At 44.7% G+C, this 18,617-nt stretch overlaps 1 protein-coding gene across 3 annotated transcripts in view; it reads left to right on the top strand.

Moving 5' to 3' along the window:
• The window catches only part of EHBP1L1 (EH domain binding protein 1 like 1), an 88,033-nt gene extending 70,104 nt beyond the window's left edge, over positions 1-17,929 (top strand). For 2 of the 3 annotated variants that reach the window (XM_033954019.1, XM_033954021.1), the window contains exons 12-19: positions 5,555-6,451; positions 6,965-7,058; positions 8,423-8,508; positions 8,829-8,952; positions 9,057-9,156; positions 10,381-10,454; positions 16,528-16,642; positions 16,739-17,929. In XM_033954019.1, coding sequence (XP_033809910.1) covers positions 5,555-6,451; positions 6,965-7,058; positions 8,423-8,508; positions 8,829-8,952; positions 9,057-9,156; positions 10,381-10,454; positions 16,528-16,642; positions 16,739-16,826 — 1,578 coding nt within the window. In that variant the 3' untranslated portion in view covers positions 16,827-17,929. The remainder of the gene's footprint in view (positions 1-5,554; positions 6,452-6,964; positions 7,059-8,422; positions 8,509-8,828; positions 8,953-9,056; positions 9,157-10,380; positions 10,455-16,527; positions 16,643-16,738) is intronic. The other variant, XM_033954020.1, reaches the window with a different exon arrangement.
• Positions 17,930-18,617: the final 688 nt, after the last annotated feature.

The following is an 18,617-nucleotide window of genomic DNA, read 5'->3' as shown; positions in this document are numbered from 1 at the left end:
TTCTACAACTATGCTATCATATGACTAATTTTTACTGGTGAAACGAATCCCTCTGCAAACTCCAACATCTATAACACCAGTGAATACACTTCTCCCTCTGTATTCACTGTGATAGGGGATTAACAGACCCGTGAATTCAGAAAAACCTCAAATAACTTTTTTATATGTTATTCGCTGTTTTCTATTAAAAACCATTGTAAATATGGTGAAACCGTGAATAACATGGTGGGAGACTTGGCCTGTTACTGAAGGAGAGGCAAAACACGGTGAAGAAAGTGCCGGGAATCAGCGATTTTCTCTGTAAACCCTTGGAATCAGTGATTTCTCTATGCAAGCTGACATAATTGGGGGGGAGGGGGGAGGAGCCAGCAAGCTAAAAACCATGAATAATCGAAACCGCGATTGCTGAAACCTCAAATACGGAGGGAGAAGTGTACTATTTTTTTGAAGACAGATGGCTAAGTCAGCATAAAGAATGCTTACAAACAGTGGCGTAGTAAAGGGGGGTACGGGGGAGGGGGCAGACCAACTTGGATGCTGTCTGGGTGGGGGCACCAGCACCTTTCCACCCCCCCCCCCCCAAGCCACACTCGCGCCCTCCCTTCCCCTCCTCCTTTACCTCATTAAAATCTTCGCCCAGTGCGAGCTACTACTCTAGCCTGCTGCTCGCGCCAGCCTGGCTGCCTCTGAAATAACTTCCGGGTCATCGGGGCCAGGAAGTGACAGCAAAGGGAAAGACAACACCAGCGTGAACAGCAGGCCAGCGAAGCTGCTTGCTCTGGTGAAGATTTAAAGAGGAACGGGGGTGGGAAGGGAGGTTGCAAGGGTGGTGTGGGGGCATGGAAGGAGCGAGGTGTTTGGTACTGAAGGAGTGAAAGGAGGGTGCAGGGGTTGCCACCACCCCAGGCACCTCCTACCCTCACTACACCAATGCCCCCACCATAGAATATTTACACCATTGGCAGTGAGGGCATACCTGATAGAGACTCCTGAGCTCTTTGTTTTTGCAGTGTCCTTATCATTGAATTCACTAATTCACCAACATTGGTATTCCATTGATAGGCAAATGTGGGTCTTTCTAGAAAATATCCTAATAGTTGTATCACATGCCAATGATGCAATATGATCTTTATTAATCGAAGATCTGCAAAAGTTAGAGGAATGGTCTAATATCTGGCAACTAAAATTCAATGCAAAGAAATACAGAGTAATGCATTTGGGGATTAATAATCGGAAGGAACCGTATATGCTGGGATGCGAGAGGCTGATGTGCACAGATGGGGAGAGGGACCTTGGGGTGATAGTGTCTGAAGATCTAAAGGTGAAAAAACATTGTGACAAGGCGGTGGCTGTATAAAGAGAAGCTTAGCCAGTAGAAGGAAGAAGGTGTTGATGCCCGTGTACAGGTCATTGGTAAGGCCCCACTTGGAGTATTGTGTTCAGTTTTGGAGACCGTATCTAGCAAAGGACGTAAGAAGACTTGAAGCGGTCCAGAGGAGGGTGAAGAAAATGATTGGAGGTTTGTGCCAGAAGACATATGGGGAGAGACTGGAAGCCCTGAATATGTATACCCTAGAAGAAAGTAGGGACAGAGGAGATATGATTCTGACGTTCAAATACTTGAAAGATATTAAAGTAGAACAACATTTTTTCCAGAGAAAGGAAAATGGTAAATCCAGAGAACATAATTTGAGGTTGAGGGGTGGTAGACTCAAGAGCAATATAAGGAAATTCTACTTTACGGAGAGGGTGGTGGAGAGGAAAACGGTGACAGAGTTTAAAGAAGCGTGGGATGAACACAGAGGATCTAGAATCAGAAAATAATAGTAAATATTGAAGAACTAAGGCCAGTACTGGGCAAACTTGCATGGTCAGTGTCTGTATATGGCCTTTTGGGTGAGGATGGGCTGGGGAGATCTTCAATGGCTGGGAGGGTGTAGATGGGCTGGAGTGAGCTTTGACGGAGACTTCAGCAGTTGGAACCCAAGCACAGTACCGGGCAGAGCTTTGGATTCTTGCCCAGAAATAGCTAAGAAGAAAAAATAAATAAATTTAAATTGAATCAGGTTGGGCAGACTGGATGGACCATTTGTGTCTTTATCTGCAGTCATCTACTATGTTTTAGATGAGAAGAAGGAACGCTTTTGGAACAAGGACTAGATCTGGAGTTTCTCTCTTCTGTGTGTACTCTAACAGCAGTTCACGCTGAGCATATCTAGCTCTTAAAAACAGTGAATTAATAACATTACTAAGATATCCGCACTGTAAAAAAATCTGCTTCTCAACAACTTAGCCTGAAACTGGTATTCATCCAAACTTGAACAAATTCTTTGCAATTGCAAAAATTGGCTAATGGGGAGACTTTGGGCTCCTTTTACAAAGGCGCGTTAGGGCCTTAACGCACGGAATAGCGCGTGCGCTAGCCACTACCACCTCCTCTTGAGCAGGTGGTAGTTTTTCGGCTAGCGCGCACTAATCTGGTGCGTGCGCTATAAACGCTAGCGCACTTTCGTAAAAGGAGCCCTTTGTCAACCCATACAGCCATCCAGTCTGTCCCTGCATTGCTTGCTGAGTGGCTGAGGTCAGTTCTCACGAGTCCCGCGAGAGCTGACGTCGGCCACTCAGTGGACGGTGCGAGGGCAGGCCAGATGATGAAGAGATTACGGCTGCCCTGCATCGCTGGAGACCTGAGCCGTGTGCCAGCGAGGGGGCTTCCGGAAAAGGTACTGGGGTGGAGGGGATGAATGAAAAAGGCAGGAGAAGTACCGGAAGATAAGCCACGGCTAATACCATGGGGCGGCTTATCTTCCGTTTTTTAAACACCCTTTTCTGCGGCCTATACATGGGTGCGGCCTATGCAAAGGGGTGGCCTTTATGCGGTGAAATACAGGATATCTAGAAAATTCATAGTTTCACTACTGTACATAGCTGTAAATTGAATGCATGGATCTAAAGAGTTCAGTCATTTATTAAAGTCATATAATGCTGTTTCAGTAGATGTCCATTTAAAAAATATCATCATGCAAGTCATACATATTGGAAATAATCAGACTCGTATATCTTTTGTACCTCTAGATCTGCTAATGATGGAATCAAAGATTCTCCCATCTCAATGCCATGAATTGGTTAATAGAAAACTCCATTAAACAAAAATAGCTCTTATACATACCAGCCGAGCCAATTTCAGCAAAAAAAAATAGCAGGGACCCTATTTTGTTTCCTTCTTCAAAACATATATGCCTCCCTCCGGCGGAATCATAGTATATAGGGTTGTGACATCCATTGTTACAAGCCACCAATTATCTTGTACCTTCTCCTATGAGACCAAAGACAAAACATGTGAGTAGTATCCTGAAGATACTACTCACAAAAAGATGTTCACAGATTTTTAAACAAAATTTTTCATAGAGGCTAATTTAAAGTTGTATGAATTTTTGTTAAAAAAAAAAAAATATATATATATCTTAGGAGGTCACTGGATGTTTTTCACACAAAAACTCAACTTCTGTAGATGTTAGTATCAAAGCAACTACTGCCAACTGGCCGATCTCACTCATTACATCATTAGTGAGGTCATAATCCAATTTAGCATAATGAGCCAAATCATCAAGCTGACGATAGACTTCCCTTAAATTGGCCCCCGGGTTGTACCACAATGGCTCTAACTTTATCACCCTCAAGATAACTAATTCAGAATCAAGAAGCAATTTTTTGAAGGACCTGCCATTCTATGTATGAAATACTATAAGCCTAACTGAGGTTGTGGCTTGTTGTTCAAACTTTTGATGTTCTTTCAATATTATATCTTGAAAAGTCACAATATTAGGGTGCAGAGGGCCCAGAGGACACAAAGATTTGGGTGTTACCAGCAATATGTTTGATGCACTATGAAAGTGAAAAAAAAATATACTTTCAACTGTAGTTTTCTCAAAAACCAATCAATTGTTATTCTTGTTTGGAAGACATCATAACCAACTGATAGAACAAATCCCAAACCAAGATTCAGTACATTTTCTTGGTCAGGGGTAAGTATATTATTCAAAATATTGATCACTGTTGAAATTATCTCCGCTGAAAACAACAGCAAAACTTTATTTTGATAAAAAATTAAGGCCGGACCAATGAAGATGTGGGCTTGGTAATAGCTTCAAGCGCAGCTAGTTTGTAAGCATTCTTTATGCTGATTTAGCCATCTGAGGATCCACAATCTTAAAAATAAAAATAGTATTCACTGATGTTATTGATGTTGGATTTTAGTGTTGGATAATACCAGGCATATGTGTTTGTGAATGATGGTGGACTGGGGGGAAAGAATGGTAAGAATGATCCTGAGGTGATTATTGATGCAATGCTGGATCAGGGAGCCATCTTTCTCTTGTCCCTGCACTGTTGTCTGAGAAGTTGGAAGAGGAGAGGGAAGAAAAGGAACTTGGGGGTAGGAGGAGAAGAAGTGAGGGGAATCCAAGATCACACCTCTCCTCCCTACACTGTTCCCTTATTTTACTCACACTTCATACCCCTTCAGTCTCCCATTCTCTCCCTGTACTTTCATTTGATCTCCACAGCTCCCCATATTGCCTCACTTTCATTTCTCCCCCTAATGCTCTCACACTCCACAACAACACCAATTCCCTTGTCCTCCCCTTGCCCCATTCACTTACTCTTATTTGCTCTCCCATCCAGTGGCGTAGGGAGGGAGGGCGGTGCCTGGTATCACAGCGCTTTGCACCTTCCTCCACGTACCTCTTGAAATGTTCACCAGCATGAGCAGCATCTTCCACCTGCAACCAGGAAGTGATGTCAGAAGCGAGCTGAGGCTGGCACGAGTAGCAAGTGGAAGATGCTGCTCGCACTGGTGAACATTTAAAGAGGTACGTGGGGGCGCAGAGAGGAGGATAGGTGCCAGCGCACCCCCCCTCACCAAAGATGGTGCCTAAGGCAGTCCGCCCTCCCCTTACTATGCCACTGCTCCTATCTACCCAGTTGTGCTTTCCTTGCCTCCCCCACATCACCTGACTCTCACTTCCTTAACTGTGCTCTTATCTCCAGACATGTTTCCTACATTTCATTCATTTAGTCAATTTTCTAGACTGTTCTCCCAGGGGAGCTCAGAACGGTTTACATGAATTTATTCAGATACTGAGCATTTTTCCCTATCTGTCCTGGCAGGCTCACAATCTATCTAATGTACCTGGGGCAATGGGGGAATTAAGTGACTTGCCCAGGGTCACAAGGAGCAGGGTGCTGAGGCTATAGCTTTAACCACTGCGCCACACTCCTTCCCCATTCCTTGCCCCCTACCTCTCACTTGCCCTCTTGGCTGGAGAGAAATAGGTGGTCTTCAGGATTGCACTGTATCACTTCCCCAGAAAGTATCGAGGAAGTGGTTGACGTCCTCTGATCCCTATGGAAATTCCAATGAAACATCCAATTTTGCATCCCTTTCCATGGCTGCAGAATCAAGAGAGTTGGGGGGCAATAATTATGGATAATCATTTCTCCCTTGTGCTCTCAGACGTTAAGCCTTTCCTGCATTCCTCTTTCATTTCTCCAGGCATTTGATGGCTTTGAAAGCCTGGGAATCTCCCGGCTCCTGGATCCAGCCGAGATGGTCTACCTCTCTGTGCCAGACAAGCTGATTGTCATGACCTATCTGTGGCAGATCCACAACTTTTTCACTGGACAAGAGCTAAATGTGATTCAGATTGAGAAAAATAGCAGCCAGAGCACTTACAAGGTGGGCAAGTTGGACACAGATGATGCTTTTCCAATGGACCCAGCCAAGTTCTACTCAGGGAAGATCCAGAACAGTACTGCAGGGGTCATTGGCTTAAAGGCGAATGAGAAAAAATCTGAGGTGAAATGTCTAAGGAAGAGTATGGAGAACCTGGAGGATTTGACCTGCCTCTTGGAGGTACCGCCTTCCTCAAGAACCGTGTCTTCTCAAGTGAGTGTTGACACCAAAAGAACTGAGGTGCCTTCTGCAGACACTTCTGATGCAAGGGATTCTGGGAGTGTTGCCAAGTCCGAGGCAGCTGGGGAAGATAAGGGGTTAGTGAAAGTCAATGGTATTGTGACTGAGGGACAGGGGTCAGGGAAGCTTATGGACCCGTTACCCCCACCCAGGACCAAGAGACTGAAATTGAATGGGGAGAAATTTAGTGGGTCAGAGAAAAGGGAGCATCGACAAGAAGAGGAAGTTGAAACCATAGGAGGCTGGGGAGAACGTGAAAAGTTGCAGCGCTCTATCTCATTAGGTAATCAGGGGGTCCCTGTGGCCCCTCTGCGGACACACAGCAGTAAGTCTGGGTTCTCCCATGTAAGAGATGCTGACCTGGTCAAGAAGAGACGCTCACGGCTGAAAAGTGAGTCTTCTCTGTCAATGGAAGAAAACGAGTCAGGACCTTTTCCAGTGGAGGGCAGCCGACAGAAATCAGAAGGCTTGGAGCTGGTAAGTGTCTTTCCATGAATGTCTTTTCTATTTGAAGGTGGGGTGAGGTAAAAGGTGGGAGAAGCATACTGGAGGAAAAGTTCTTAAACTGTAATTAAGGTACATCTGGGGACAGCAACTGTTTATCCCCAGAGATATGTAGCATGGAATCTTAAAAACTTTTATTGATCCTGTCAGGTATTTGTGACCTGAATTGGCCACTGTTAGAAACAGGATACTGGAGTTATTGGATCTTTGATTCTGCCTAGTATGACATTTCTTATAATCAACATATGTGTCCTCAGATGCTTCTAGTCAAGGAATGTGATCCAGAATTTGTGTCTATGACACAAAGATGGACTATATTCAATGTTAACAAGGAGATATCTCTTGGTTATCATGTAGCTAATAATAGCTGGGTTTTTTTGGTTATGATGTAATCTGTCTCCTTGTCTATTTTGCCTCTCTTTTGTGCTTCATCTCTATTTACTTTTAACTTGAGTGTCTGTAATGAATATTCATTTTGTTTCTTAGGATTCCAGCGGTGAAGTACAAATCTCAGGGACACCAAAGGCAACACCTGCTCCCTCACCAACACCTTCCCCCTCCCCTCAGCAGTCAAAAATGGGTGAGCTTCATTTCTTCCTTCATTCTATTGATCATCTTAATATAAGGAAATTGAAAGAATGGGCATCCAAATGTGGACAAATGCAAAGAGATGCACATCGGGAAGAATAACCCAAATCATAGTTACCAGATGCTGGGGTCCACCTTGAAGGTCAGCGTCCAAGAAAAATATATGGGTGTTATTGTAGACAATGTGCTCAAACCTTCTGCCCAATATGTGGTGGCAGCCAAAAAAGCAAACGAGATCCTAGGAATTATTAGAAAAGGGATGGTAAATAAGATTAAGAATGTTATAATGCCTCTGTATCACTCCATGGTGTGACCACACCTTGAGTATTGCATTGAATTCTGGTCACCGTATCTCAAAAAAGATATAGTGGAATTAGAAGAGATTCAAAGAAGAGCGACCAGAATGATAAAGGGGATGGAACTCTTCTTGCATGAGGAAAGGCTAAAGATGGTTAGGGCTCTTCAGCTTGGAAAAGAGATAACTGAGGGGGAGATACGATTGAAGTCTACAAAATCCTGAGAGATGTAGAATGGGTATAAGTGGATCGATTTTTTTACTCCCATCAAAAATTACAAAGACTAGGGGACACTCGAAGTTACAGGGAAATAATTTTAAAACCAATAGAAGGAAACATTTTTTCACTCAGAGAATAGTTAAGCCCTGAATTACGTTGCCAGAATATGTGGTAAGAGCAGTTAACATAGCTGGGGTTTTTTTTAATGGTTTGGAAAAGTTCCTAGAGGAAAAGTCCATAGTCTGCTATTGAGACAGACATGAGGGAAGCCACTGCTTGCCTGGGATCGGTACCATGCAACATTGCTACTATTTGGGTTTTTGCTAGGTACTTGTGACCTGGATTAGCCACTGTGGAAACAGAATACTTTGCTAGATGGACCATTTTTCTGACCCAGTATGGCTAATCTTATGTTCTTAAGCATTAGGTAAATTCTTCTTATGAAGGATGGATGTCAGGAGGGAAGGCATGGAAAAACAGCCAGGCTTATGGCATAATTCTCCATGGACAGGTGACTTGTACAGTCACACAAGTGGGTTCTGTCCCAGTAACGTCACCATTTGGCTGTAAGATCAACTGTCCAAGGAGAACTACCATTACAGGTAAGCAACTCTTATTTCTGCGTAGTGAATGATGCTGGACCAAGGCACATGGAACTACAACCCCTTCCTTGTTTCCATTCATCCTGAAGGATCCCATGGCCTCTATGTAACAGCTACTAGCAATCCAAAAAATATATTATCCCTACCCACTTTACATGCTGGTGACTGTGCTTTCTTGGCAGAATGGCAGCCCCCTGTTGAGCACAACTCCATAACCCCTTTTCCTTCTGTCTTCTCAGACTCAAAAATTTCCAGCCTTACTCCAGAGGACGAGCCACCACGGGTCCCCATAGCAGCACTACAGGCCACTGAGGAAGAGACGCCGGTAGGCTGGGTTGTGTTATAAGGTTTGGGCAAGGGATGTAGGGAATATTTAACCTGAACAGTCCTAGGCCTGATTCTGCAAAACCTCAAGAGACTTCGAGTTTCTGCTAATTTTTGGTATTTTTCTGGAGTGTTACAGGTCTTTTACTCTGCTGAGCTTTATTATAATATCGCTGATCAAGGCTAACTTCTCATGCCAAATAATGGAATTGATTCATGTGCTGGGGAATGGGGGAACATAAGATAAATCTGTGGGGAGGCGATGTCTCAGCTGCTTCAGTCTGTAATGTGAGCTCTCACCTCTCCCTCCTTACCTTTCAGCAGCATTTCCGGGATATTAGTCAGTATGTCCTTTCAGAGTTGCAGGCACTGGATAATGAGCAAGGACAGATTGACAGCCGTGCTGCCATGGTAGAGAAACAGCTGCGACACCTCATGGAATCAGGTATGTGGTGGAAGGAGGGAGGAAAAGTGGAGGCTAATGGAGAATAGAGCTACATTCCCTGGGCAAGTGGTTTTCTGCAGTAATGCCACTCTATTCCTTCGAAGGGACGAACAAGGTGAAGGAGGAAGAGCTGATCCAGGAGTGGTTTACGCTGGTTAACAAGAAGAATGCCTTGATCCGACGGCAGGACCAGTTGCAGATGCTGTGAGTTTCTCTGAGGGGCGGCAGCAGCTGGATCTCTCCCTCCTTACAGCTGGACTGTGGTGTCCAGATTCTTAGCTCAGAACCACTGAGGACCCTGGTATCTCTGTAATTGGTTCGAATTCTTCCACTGAGTCTCCTGTTTCCCTCATATGTATGTCTTTTAATAGGGGATTCATTTGGATAAATTCCTGAAGGATAAGGGGATTGAGGGGTATGGGCAGAAGTAGTGATAGGTTATAGGATGAGACAGGGACCACTTGACAGGTCATGGACCTGATGGGCCGCCGCGGGTGCGGACTGCTGGGCGTGATGGACCTCTGGTCTGACTCAGTGGAGGCAACTTCTTATGTTCTTATGTTGTTAATTATGCCGTTGTCTGACTGGATTTTTACAATTTTTTTCTGTGAAAAAATAGCTGAAATCTTTGCTAGTTAGGTTATCAGTGACACAAAAAAATGTATTTAAATTAGTAAAGGGGAAGGTGGAGCACCCTGGGTGCCAACTTAGCAGATGCACCAGCATCTCTCTTCCCCCCAGCATGGGAGGGTCTCTTAAAAATGCATTGTCCCCCATCTCCAAACTCCTTACCTCTTGTAGTTACTGGCAGCAAGCAGGATCTCCTCTTGTGTTCGCACCGGCCTGTTTGCAAGACCAGGAAGTGATGTCAAAAGGCAGACTTAGCCAACACATTATACAATACCTCTTATACAATACCAGCCAAGCCAATTTCAACAAAAAAGTAGCAGGAACCCTAAGTAGCAGTGGGTAGAAGACCTTGCTCACTGCTGGTAACAACTACAAGAGGTATGGAGGGTAAGGGAAGAATACATTTTTAAGAGATGCCTCCCCCTGCGGGGGAATGTGTGTAATTCTGGACACCACCACCCCTCGTTAAGCCACTGGTGGTGGTTAGTTCCTGGGACGTGCCCATGTATTCACATTAGCCACCCCATTCCTGCGTACAAAACCCCACAAATCTAATGGGAGTAGCAAGAGACAACCTGATTTGCAAAGCTTTATTCCCATAGATGCAGGAGAAAGGTCGGTGTAAGTCTGGCCCAGGGTGTTTTTGCAGACAATCAATTAGTGATAGTGAGTGGAATTAGAACCTGGCTCTGAAGCCATCATAGCGGCAGCTACAAGCTCAGGTGAACCTAAACAAGCCCCTCTTTGTCTTTCCTCCTGTCTGCCACTGCAATCCTCCCCTCACATCCTTTTTCACAGGATAGAGGAACAGGACCTGGAGAGACGGTTTGAGCTGCTGAGCAGGGAACTACGAGCCATGATGGCCATTGAAGGTTGGTGTCAGCATCTGCTTCTCGTCTTCCTCCCTGCTGTCTGACCTTTCCTGTTTTTTTTCTCTATCTCAGTGTATACAGAGGGTCCCACAGGTTGTCTTACTTTCCATAGCTCCTGGGAAAGGACAGGCTTTACACCTGTCATGGGGTCAGGGAAGGCTAAGGATACAAAAGGTTAAAACCCACCATATTATCAAGAACTTGGGATAATCTAGCAATTGAAAAATTAATAGTAGAAATGTGTGCTTTTTTTTCCAAAAAATATCTAGAAGCACTTTCAGATGCCGATGTTTCACGGCGGGGGAGGGAGGATGGCAAAGTTGAATAGGTGAATATATTTTCATATTGGATTAAATGGCTTCTTGTTGATTTAATTTTATGTATTTATATATTAGGATTTATTTACTGCCTTTTAAAAGAAATTCATTCAAGGTGGCATACATCAACAATAAGCCAGACATAAGCAATAGACAATTACAGCAATAAAACTTTTCAAATGAAAGTACACATTATGATACAGTATGCTACCGTGAACTTACGTTAGCAGCACTATACAAACAGCTTGGTAAGGTTTCATAACCTTGGTATATCAGTGTCTCACAGCTGTATTCGTGTTGACGTGTGGCGGTGTCTAACTGAGTGGCATTCATTATTGTTGTTGCATGGATGTTAGGTGCCATTGCGAGAATGTCGGAGCTTGAATTAGAGCAACGAATAAACATTAAATTTTTTGTTAAACTTGGCAAGAGTGGAAGTGAAATCAGGTACATGTTAGTCCAAGTTTATGGGGATAATGCCATGAAGACAACGGCAGTGTACAAATGAATTAAAACATTTTTCTGAGGGGCAAGAAAGCATCACTGATGAAGAAAGGTCAGGGCAGCTAGTAACGAGCAGAACTGATAAAAACATTGCAAAAATGCGTTGAATTGTGCGTCAAAATCATCGGTTGGCTGTGAGAAGCATAGCAGACCAAGTAAACATCGATAGAAAAACAGGAAAATCTTAGCATGAGAAAGGTGTGTGTAAAAATGGTCCTGAAGAAGCTCACAGATGAAAAAAGCAAAGGAGAGTCGAAGTTTGCCAAGACCTTTTGGAGAGGCAAGATGATGTTTTGAGCCGTGTTATCACTAGTGATGAAACATGGGTGTACCAATACAACCCTGAAACAAAGCATCAACTCCTCCTCCTTCTCCAGAGGGCTTTGCTGCCCCCTTCAGTCTCTCCTTCTGCACATGAGCCGGAAGGTGTCTTTCTGATCTACTCTGTATATTTCTTTACTATTTTCGGTATTTTTCATGTTGTTTTTGTGACTATCGGTGCTCTAGAGCACCCCAGTGAGGAAACAACTCTGCCTGTGTGGTGAAGAAGCAAAGTTGGGTCTGTAGTCAGCAGGTTAATCTCATGGGGACCTGTTTGGCCAGCCCTATTATGGAGCTCGGGGTCCGTATCCCTAGTTGCTTAGCTCGCCTACTGAATCACAGGGACTTGAGCATAGGCTGTTAGGCATCTGCTGGGGGCTTAGTGGAGCTCTTCAGAATGCCATTTTCCATTTCGCCTTACCCCTTCGCATGCGTAGTTCCACAGGGGTTGATGATTAGTCCAACTTCATTCCAACAGACAGCCTGAAGATCTCAGTGTTTGGAGGACTGGCTGATTGAGGCAGGGATTCTTCTCCCAGATCCAGCTACTACTTAGAGCTGAGGTAGGCTGCAGCATCTTCAGAGCACATGTCTGAAAATCCTATTTTTAAAGGTTTCTGTTACATCCTCTAGGGTCCCCCATCTCTAAAATCCTGTTTTCTGAGTTTTATACTTTTAGTTAAGGTATTTTTGAGCCATTTTGTGGTACCAAAATGCTGCCACGATGGCCGTCTAGGATTTCCCAATTTTTTCAAAGTTCTCCAGACCCTTCAAATCACCTCGTTTTGCCTCAAAACTGGAAGAGATGGAGTCCTTATGCTCTTTTACCCATAATCCATGCCTACTTTACACTGGTTGAAAGCTGAAAGAGCGCCCTTGCACCATGTGCCGTGCAGCACATGAAGGGGAGGCGGGTGCATTGGGCTTAGCCTCCCTTTGGTCTTTAGGGCTGAGGAACCTCTGGGGGTCCTGTCTACTATGAGAAAATCCCTCCCAGAACCCCAGAACAGTGGCATACCTAAGCATAAGAGCATGGAGCTATGGAGCCCAAGAGATGGTGTTACCTAAAGTGATGCCTAGTAAGGCCTTTTCTCCTGAATTTGTTATGTTGATGTAGAGACCTTATTTGGATAGCTGGGAACCTCATATGAGGTCTGGGAGCGAGCCTGGGGTCGTTCAAGGGGGCTTGAGCTCCCAGGGTGCATCAGAGTCATTAGCAGTGGCTGACCAGGATCCTGTGGACCTTTCTGACAGGGACTCAGAGGACAGGGGATCAGTCTGTATGCTCTTGCTGTCACAGAGCGAGTCTTCCCTGCCAGGAGATATAGGGTCACAAGCAGGAGCTGGTAGCAGTAGTTTCCCTCAACCATGCGGATGATCCCACAGTATGCTGGCTGTTCAAGCCTTCGGCACAATTAGAGCTCAATACTGACTCCCTGTCGGAGTTACAGTTAGACTCCCAGCAGGCCCCTTCCACTCAGTGTTCTATTCTGAGCGTAGTGAGAATGCAGCCCATGTCTTTTTCTGTGGCATCCTGATATGAGTGTTTTTGGAAGGGAAACAAGCAGTGGCTCAAGTAGTCCAGGTCTTGCAGAGCCTGGGCTGGAGAGTGAATTTTTGAAAGAGCCAACTGGTTCCATCCCAATCCCTGGAATTCCCATGGAGTACTATTCAACATGGCAGAAGGCCAGGTCTATCTTCCAGAGGCATACAGACAGAAGCTCTGCACTCAAATAACAGACATGCTGGCCAAGCCAGCTCCATCTGGCTCCATTGCAGCCACTATAGATATGATCCCATGGGCGAAGGCTCACATGGGTCCTCTCCAGAATGCACTACTGTCTCGGTGGTCTCCACAAAAGGACCCCCTTCAAATGACTCTCCCATGGACTCAGGAATCCTGCTACAGTATGAGTTGGTGGCTCCATCCACAGTCATTATTACAGGGCATGCTCCTCAGAATAACTTTGTGGGTGATTCTTACAATGGATGCCAGCCTGTTCAGCTAAGGAGTCCATTGCAACAGATGCCCAGTCCAGGGGTGGTGGTAAGCCTCCCAGAGAAAATGGAGCTTCAGGCCATTCGACTGGCATTACAAAAGCTAGTGAAGGGTCTGGAAGGACAGGTGGTTTCAGTCTTGTCGGACAATGCTACAGCAGTAGTGTATATCAGTCGCCAAGGAGGCACCAAGAGTGTGCAGCAGAGACTGAAAGCCCACTTATTGTTTTGGTGGGCAGAGCTACACCTACAGGTGATCTCCACGGTAGCTGACAATGTCCAGGCTGAGTATGGCGCAGTGGTTAAAGTTACAGCCTCAGCATCCTGAGGTTGTGGGTTCAAACCCACGCTGCTCCTTGTGACCCTGGGCAAGTCACTTAATCCCCCCATTCCCTCAGGTACATTAGATAGATTGTGAGCCCACCAGGACAGACAGGAAAACATGCTTGAGTACCTGAATAAATTCATGTAAACTGTTCTGACCTCCCCTGGGAGAACGGTATAGAAAATTGAATAAATAAATTACCTCAACGGGCAGACTTTAGACCTGGAGAATGGATGTTATCTGCATCAGTGTTCCAGTCCATCAATCTTTGATGGGGATGACCAACTTTCGATCTGATGGCTATGGCAAGAAACAAGAAGACTTCTTCAGTTGAAGATCAAGGCCAGCAACAAAGTCTAGCCGTAGCCAAAAAATAAACTCTTGTATGTGTTTCTTCCATGATCTATGATAGGGCACATATTTCACAGAATAGCACATCACACAGAGAGAGCAGTCCTCGTAGCACTGGATTGGCCACATGGGCCTAGTATGTCTTCAGAAGGACCAGGGTCTCAGATTGCAGGTACTACCCAGTCTTCTATTTCAGGGCCCAGTGGTCATAGAAAATCCAGATCACTTTGCTCTTATGGCATGGCTCTTAAGTGTGCAATGTTAGTGCACAAGGGATACTCAGAGGTGGTCATTGCTACTCTGCCTCAAGCCAATAGTCTACGACGGTCCCTGCTTATGCTATGGCATGGGATACTTTCCAGCCCTGGTGCATTAAAGAGAAGACAGAGCCTTTCTTTGCTCTGAAGTCCATGGTGTTAGCCTTCCTCCAGGCTAGCCTTGACTAGGGGCTTACAGTGGCATCCTTTAGGGTCCAAGTTATGGGACTCTATTATTTCAGGGCTTTGTTGGTGTCTCATCCGGATATAGCCAGATTCCTAAAGAGAGCGCTGCAGCTCAGGCAACCGGTAAACAACTGTTTCCCTCATGGAAGCTTAAAGTAGTTTTGCAAGGTCTCAGTCAGGCCCCTTATCAGCCGCTGAAGGTAGCATCCTTGATGAATCTGACACTCAAGACTATTTTTCTTGTGGCTGTTACGGCAGCAAGAAGAGTCTCAGAGACACAGGCTCTTTCTTGCAAGTTCACAGAGGCTGGAGTTCACAGAGGCTGCAAGTTCACAGAGGCTGGAGTTTCTTTGCACACAGTTCCGTCCTTTTTGACGAAGGTTGTTTTGGCTTTCCATGTCAATCAGGAGGTCAGATTGCCAGCGTTCCAGTTCACAGGTTCGAGGAAGGAGGACCAGATTCTGAAAACGGATGTGCGAAGAGTGCTTCTGTGATATCTGGAAGTCACCAACATCATCAGGCTATCTGACCATCTTTTTGTGCTCACTAATCAGGCTAGTTGTAGCACACCAACTTCCTAGGCCATGAGTTCCAGATGGATCTATAAGGTCATTTCATCAGCATATATTGACTGTGGAAAACAGCCACCATTCTCCATAAAGGCACATGTGAATAGAAGTATGGCTTCTTTGTGGGCGGAAGCTTGGGCGGTCTCTCCCAAGGAGATATTTTAAGGCAGTGACTCTAAATGCATTCTCCAAGTTTTACAAAGTAGATGTAGCAGCAAGGGTGGATTCCACTTTTGGGTCCTCAGTGTTACAAGTCAGCTTTTGTATGTCCAGAATGACACACTTATTGAACTAGAAAAACAGATTAGGTTCTTACCTTGATATTATCTTTTCTAGTAGATTGGTGTGTCATTTTGGAGCCCTGCCCTGTCAGATACCGCCTGCACCTCCCTTCCATCTCAATTAGAAAGTTCAAGTGCAAACTAAAATTTGGATGTCAGTCTGACCTTGTGGGTATGATGAATGATCTAATGCTATAACACATTGGGGTACTGTTTGTTCTACATACTTTTGAAAAAAAAATTTAAATTGGAAGTTATATTGTTCTCTACTCACTTTCAGAGATGGCTTTGGCTGTTATCCAGCAATGACTATCAATTATTGGTTTTGGTCCAGTAGTTACATGTTATTACTGAAATGTGTATATACAGTATTTTTATCTCTGATTTAATAAAATACTTTCCTGAATTAAAAGACAATTCAACAGTACAAATTGGCAGAAATGAATCCAGCAAAGAGCAGTAACAAGAGAGGAATGGACAGAGACTGCAACTGGACCTATGGATATATAGAAGAGTTTGGGGAGACAGAGAGTAGGCTGCCATTCTCATCTCCTCTTGTAGCATTAGGACACTGATCATATAATGTTTCTTACCTCATACTCCTTAAGTAGTTGTAGAAAATAATGATCTGAAGGAGCTGGGGGAGAAGGTGGGGGAGGCAGGACTGGGAAGAGAGTAAGTGGCATTGTGGAGTCACAGTTGCACCAAAGATGGCCTGTTCTTACCATTCCATAACCCAGGGGTGTCATAGTCCCTCATAGAGGGCCACAATCCAGTCGGGTTTTCAGGATTTCCCCCAATGAATATGCATGAGATCTATTTGCATGCACTGCTTTCATTGTATGCTAATAGATCTCATGCATATTCATTGGGGAAATCCTGAAAACCCGACTGGATTCCGGCCCTTGAGGAGGGACTTTGACACCCCTGCCATAACTCCAAGCTTCCTTATTTTGTACCACAGACTGGCAGAAGACCGAGGCCCAGCAGAGGCGGGAGCAACTGCTTCTGGAGGAACTGGTGTCATTGGTGAACCAGCGAGATGAACTTGTGCGAGACCTGGATACCAAGGAGAGGCGGTGAGTGGCTTGCTTCTACGGTCAGAGGTTCAACTAATTTTCTGTTAGTGTATATTTTCTGATTGGGATTTTTTTTTCGCTGCTGTATCTTTGTAGGGGTCTGGAGGAGGACGAGCGGCTGGAGAGGGGCTTGGAGCAGAGACGCAGGAGACTGAGCAGGAAGGAAAAGTGTCGGATCAGCTAAACCTCTGGAAGGAAGAGGAAAGGGGCCACCAAATTGATTCTAGAAATTGCTGTAGAGTGTGAACAGACATAAGCTGCAAGCTCAAGCTTCAAGAAGCTAGCTAGTAATATTATACAGCATTTGCTCTTCAGACGGGACCTTAAGAACCTTTACAGTGTAATGATTCAGATGCAATTAATACAGCCACTTCTGAGGTGCATGCTATGGCAGTGCATTTCTCTCAGATGGCACAAAAATTTCCTCAGGGGCATAAGGATATTAAAAAAAGAAGTGTCGCTACTGTGATGGATTGAGAGATAAAGTAACTGACTCATAGTTACTTAAGGAGTTGGGTCAGATCTGAGAATCAGAACCAGGTCACTGGAAGATAATGTGACTGATCTCAGATTCAAATACAGAACTGGTGGCAAGAGATGCGGACTGGAATAGTGGCACAGGAAGATAAAGTCACCCCAAAGTCACCCAAAAAACCGAGGCAGATTCAGGGACTAGAATATCTTATAGTCATGGTCTCTATCCCTCTTATGCCTAAAGTCCCCTTTTTTTTGGCTAGGCTCAGTTTTAGTTTATATAAAATTCACTTCAGCCTTTTAAAAAAATGATCTTTTACCTCATTCTGATGACATCAGTGACCAGCTAGACACATCAGCAAAAATGAACAAGACACACTCTTGAGGGAACTCCCTGAGGTTAAGGACTGAATTCCAGAAAAGGGAACCTGAAGGTGAGGGAAAGAAGGAGGAGGCTCTGTGATACAGTGGACTTGGTACACACTAGGTAGACCTGTGGCCCCTTATTTGCCAGCAAGCACTTTGCTACCTTAAAGTTTGTGGTGCCTTATTGGTCCATGTGACAACTTAGAAATAAATGTCTGCAAGCAAATTGTAGGAGATTTCTTTTATTGGGCTCACTTAATACATTTCTGACTAGCTTTGACAAGCTTAGCTTTCTTCACATGTCCTGGAACTTCCTTATATATTAGGACAACATTTTCTTTTCCCTTGGCTTGCTCATTCTATTTTGACTTGATGGAAAGAACATTGGCTCTTGAAAGCTAAGTAAGAAGTGTGTGAATTGATCCATTAAAAAGGTATCTCCTGTGACTTACGGTATTTGTTCTTGTTGATATCTGTGTGAGGTTCTAGACCAGTCCAGCAGGTGGCACCAATCATCTTAATAGCAAAGGGCTGTTCCTGCTGTCCTTGAGAGTGGGGCACCTGTGCAGAGCTAATAAAAAGAGGAGGCTGGAGTCTAGAACACCCTCCAGTCCTCTTCTTGAGGATCCCATCAGGGTGTACAGAAAAGAGATGACCCCATGATCTGTTTATGTTTTCATATTGCTAGGCCTGGGTTTTGGGGTACAGAGCAGCTCTCTCTGCCTCCCCCAGGTGCCTTTCATCCCATGCCCCCACTTTTGAAGGAAATCATGTACAGCATCACCCCCAAGTCCAAGGAATAAAAGGAAGAATTCAACAGCTTTATAAGCACACCTCCTATCCCCCTTCCTCTGTAATACTAAACATGAAATCATGCAGATAATGGATTTCGTGTCCCTTTCTTCTCTTATGTGTGTTTATATCTTAAGACCCTGGTAGACTGCCAGGAATAGGGTGGGGATTATTCTCTTCCATCCTATCCACACTACATGTTTATATGCTTCCAACAGCTTTTGCTTTGTGGCTCGATCTTACATCATTGCAGCCTCCATGAGTACTTTCAGGTGAGGGTAAGCGTTGGTAGGGTTCATTAGAGTTCAGGTGTTATGTGTAAATCTCTTGGGATTTTTCTGCA

This window comes from Geotrypetes seraphini, chromosome 8 (assembly GCF_902459505.1).
Source record: "Geotrypetes seraphini chromosome 8, aGeoSer1.1, whole genome shotgun sequence".
In the NCBI taxonomy this organism is placed as follows: domain Eukaryota; kingdom Metazoa; phylum Chordata; class Amphibia; order Gymnophiona; family Dermophiidae; genus Geotrypetes; species Geotrypetes seraphini.
The sequence above is the reverse complement of the archived record's forward strand: the minus strand, read 5'-3'. Positions and strand labels throughout refer to the sequence as shown.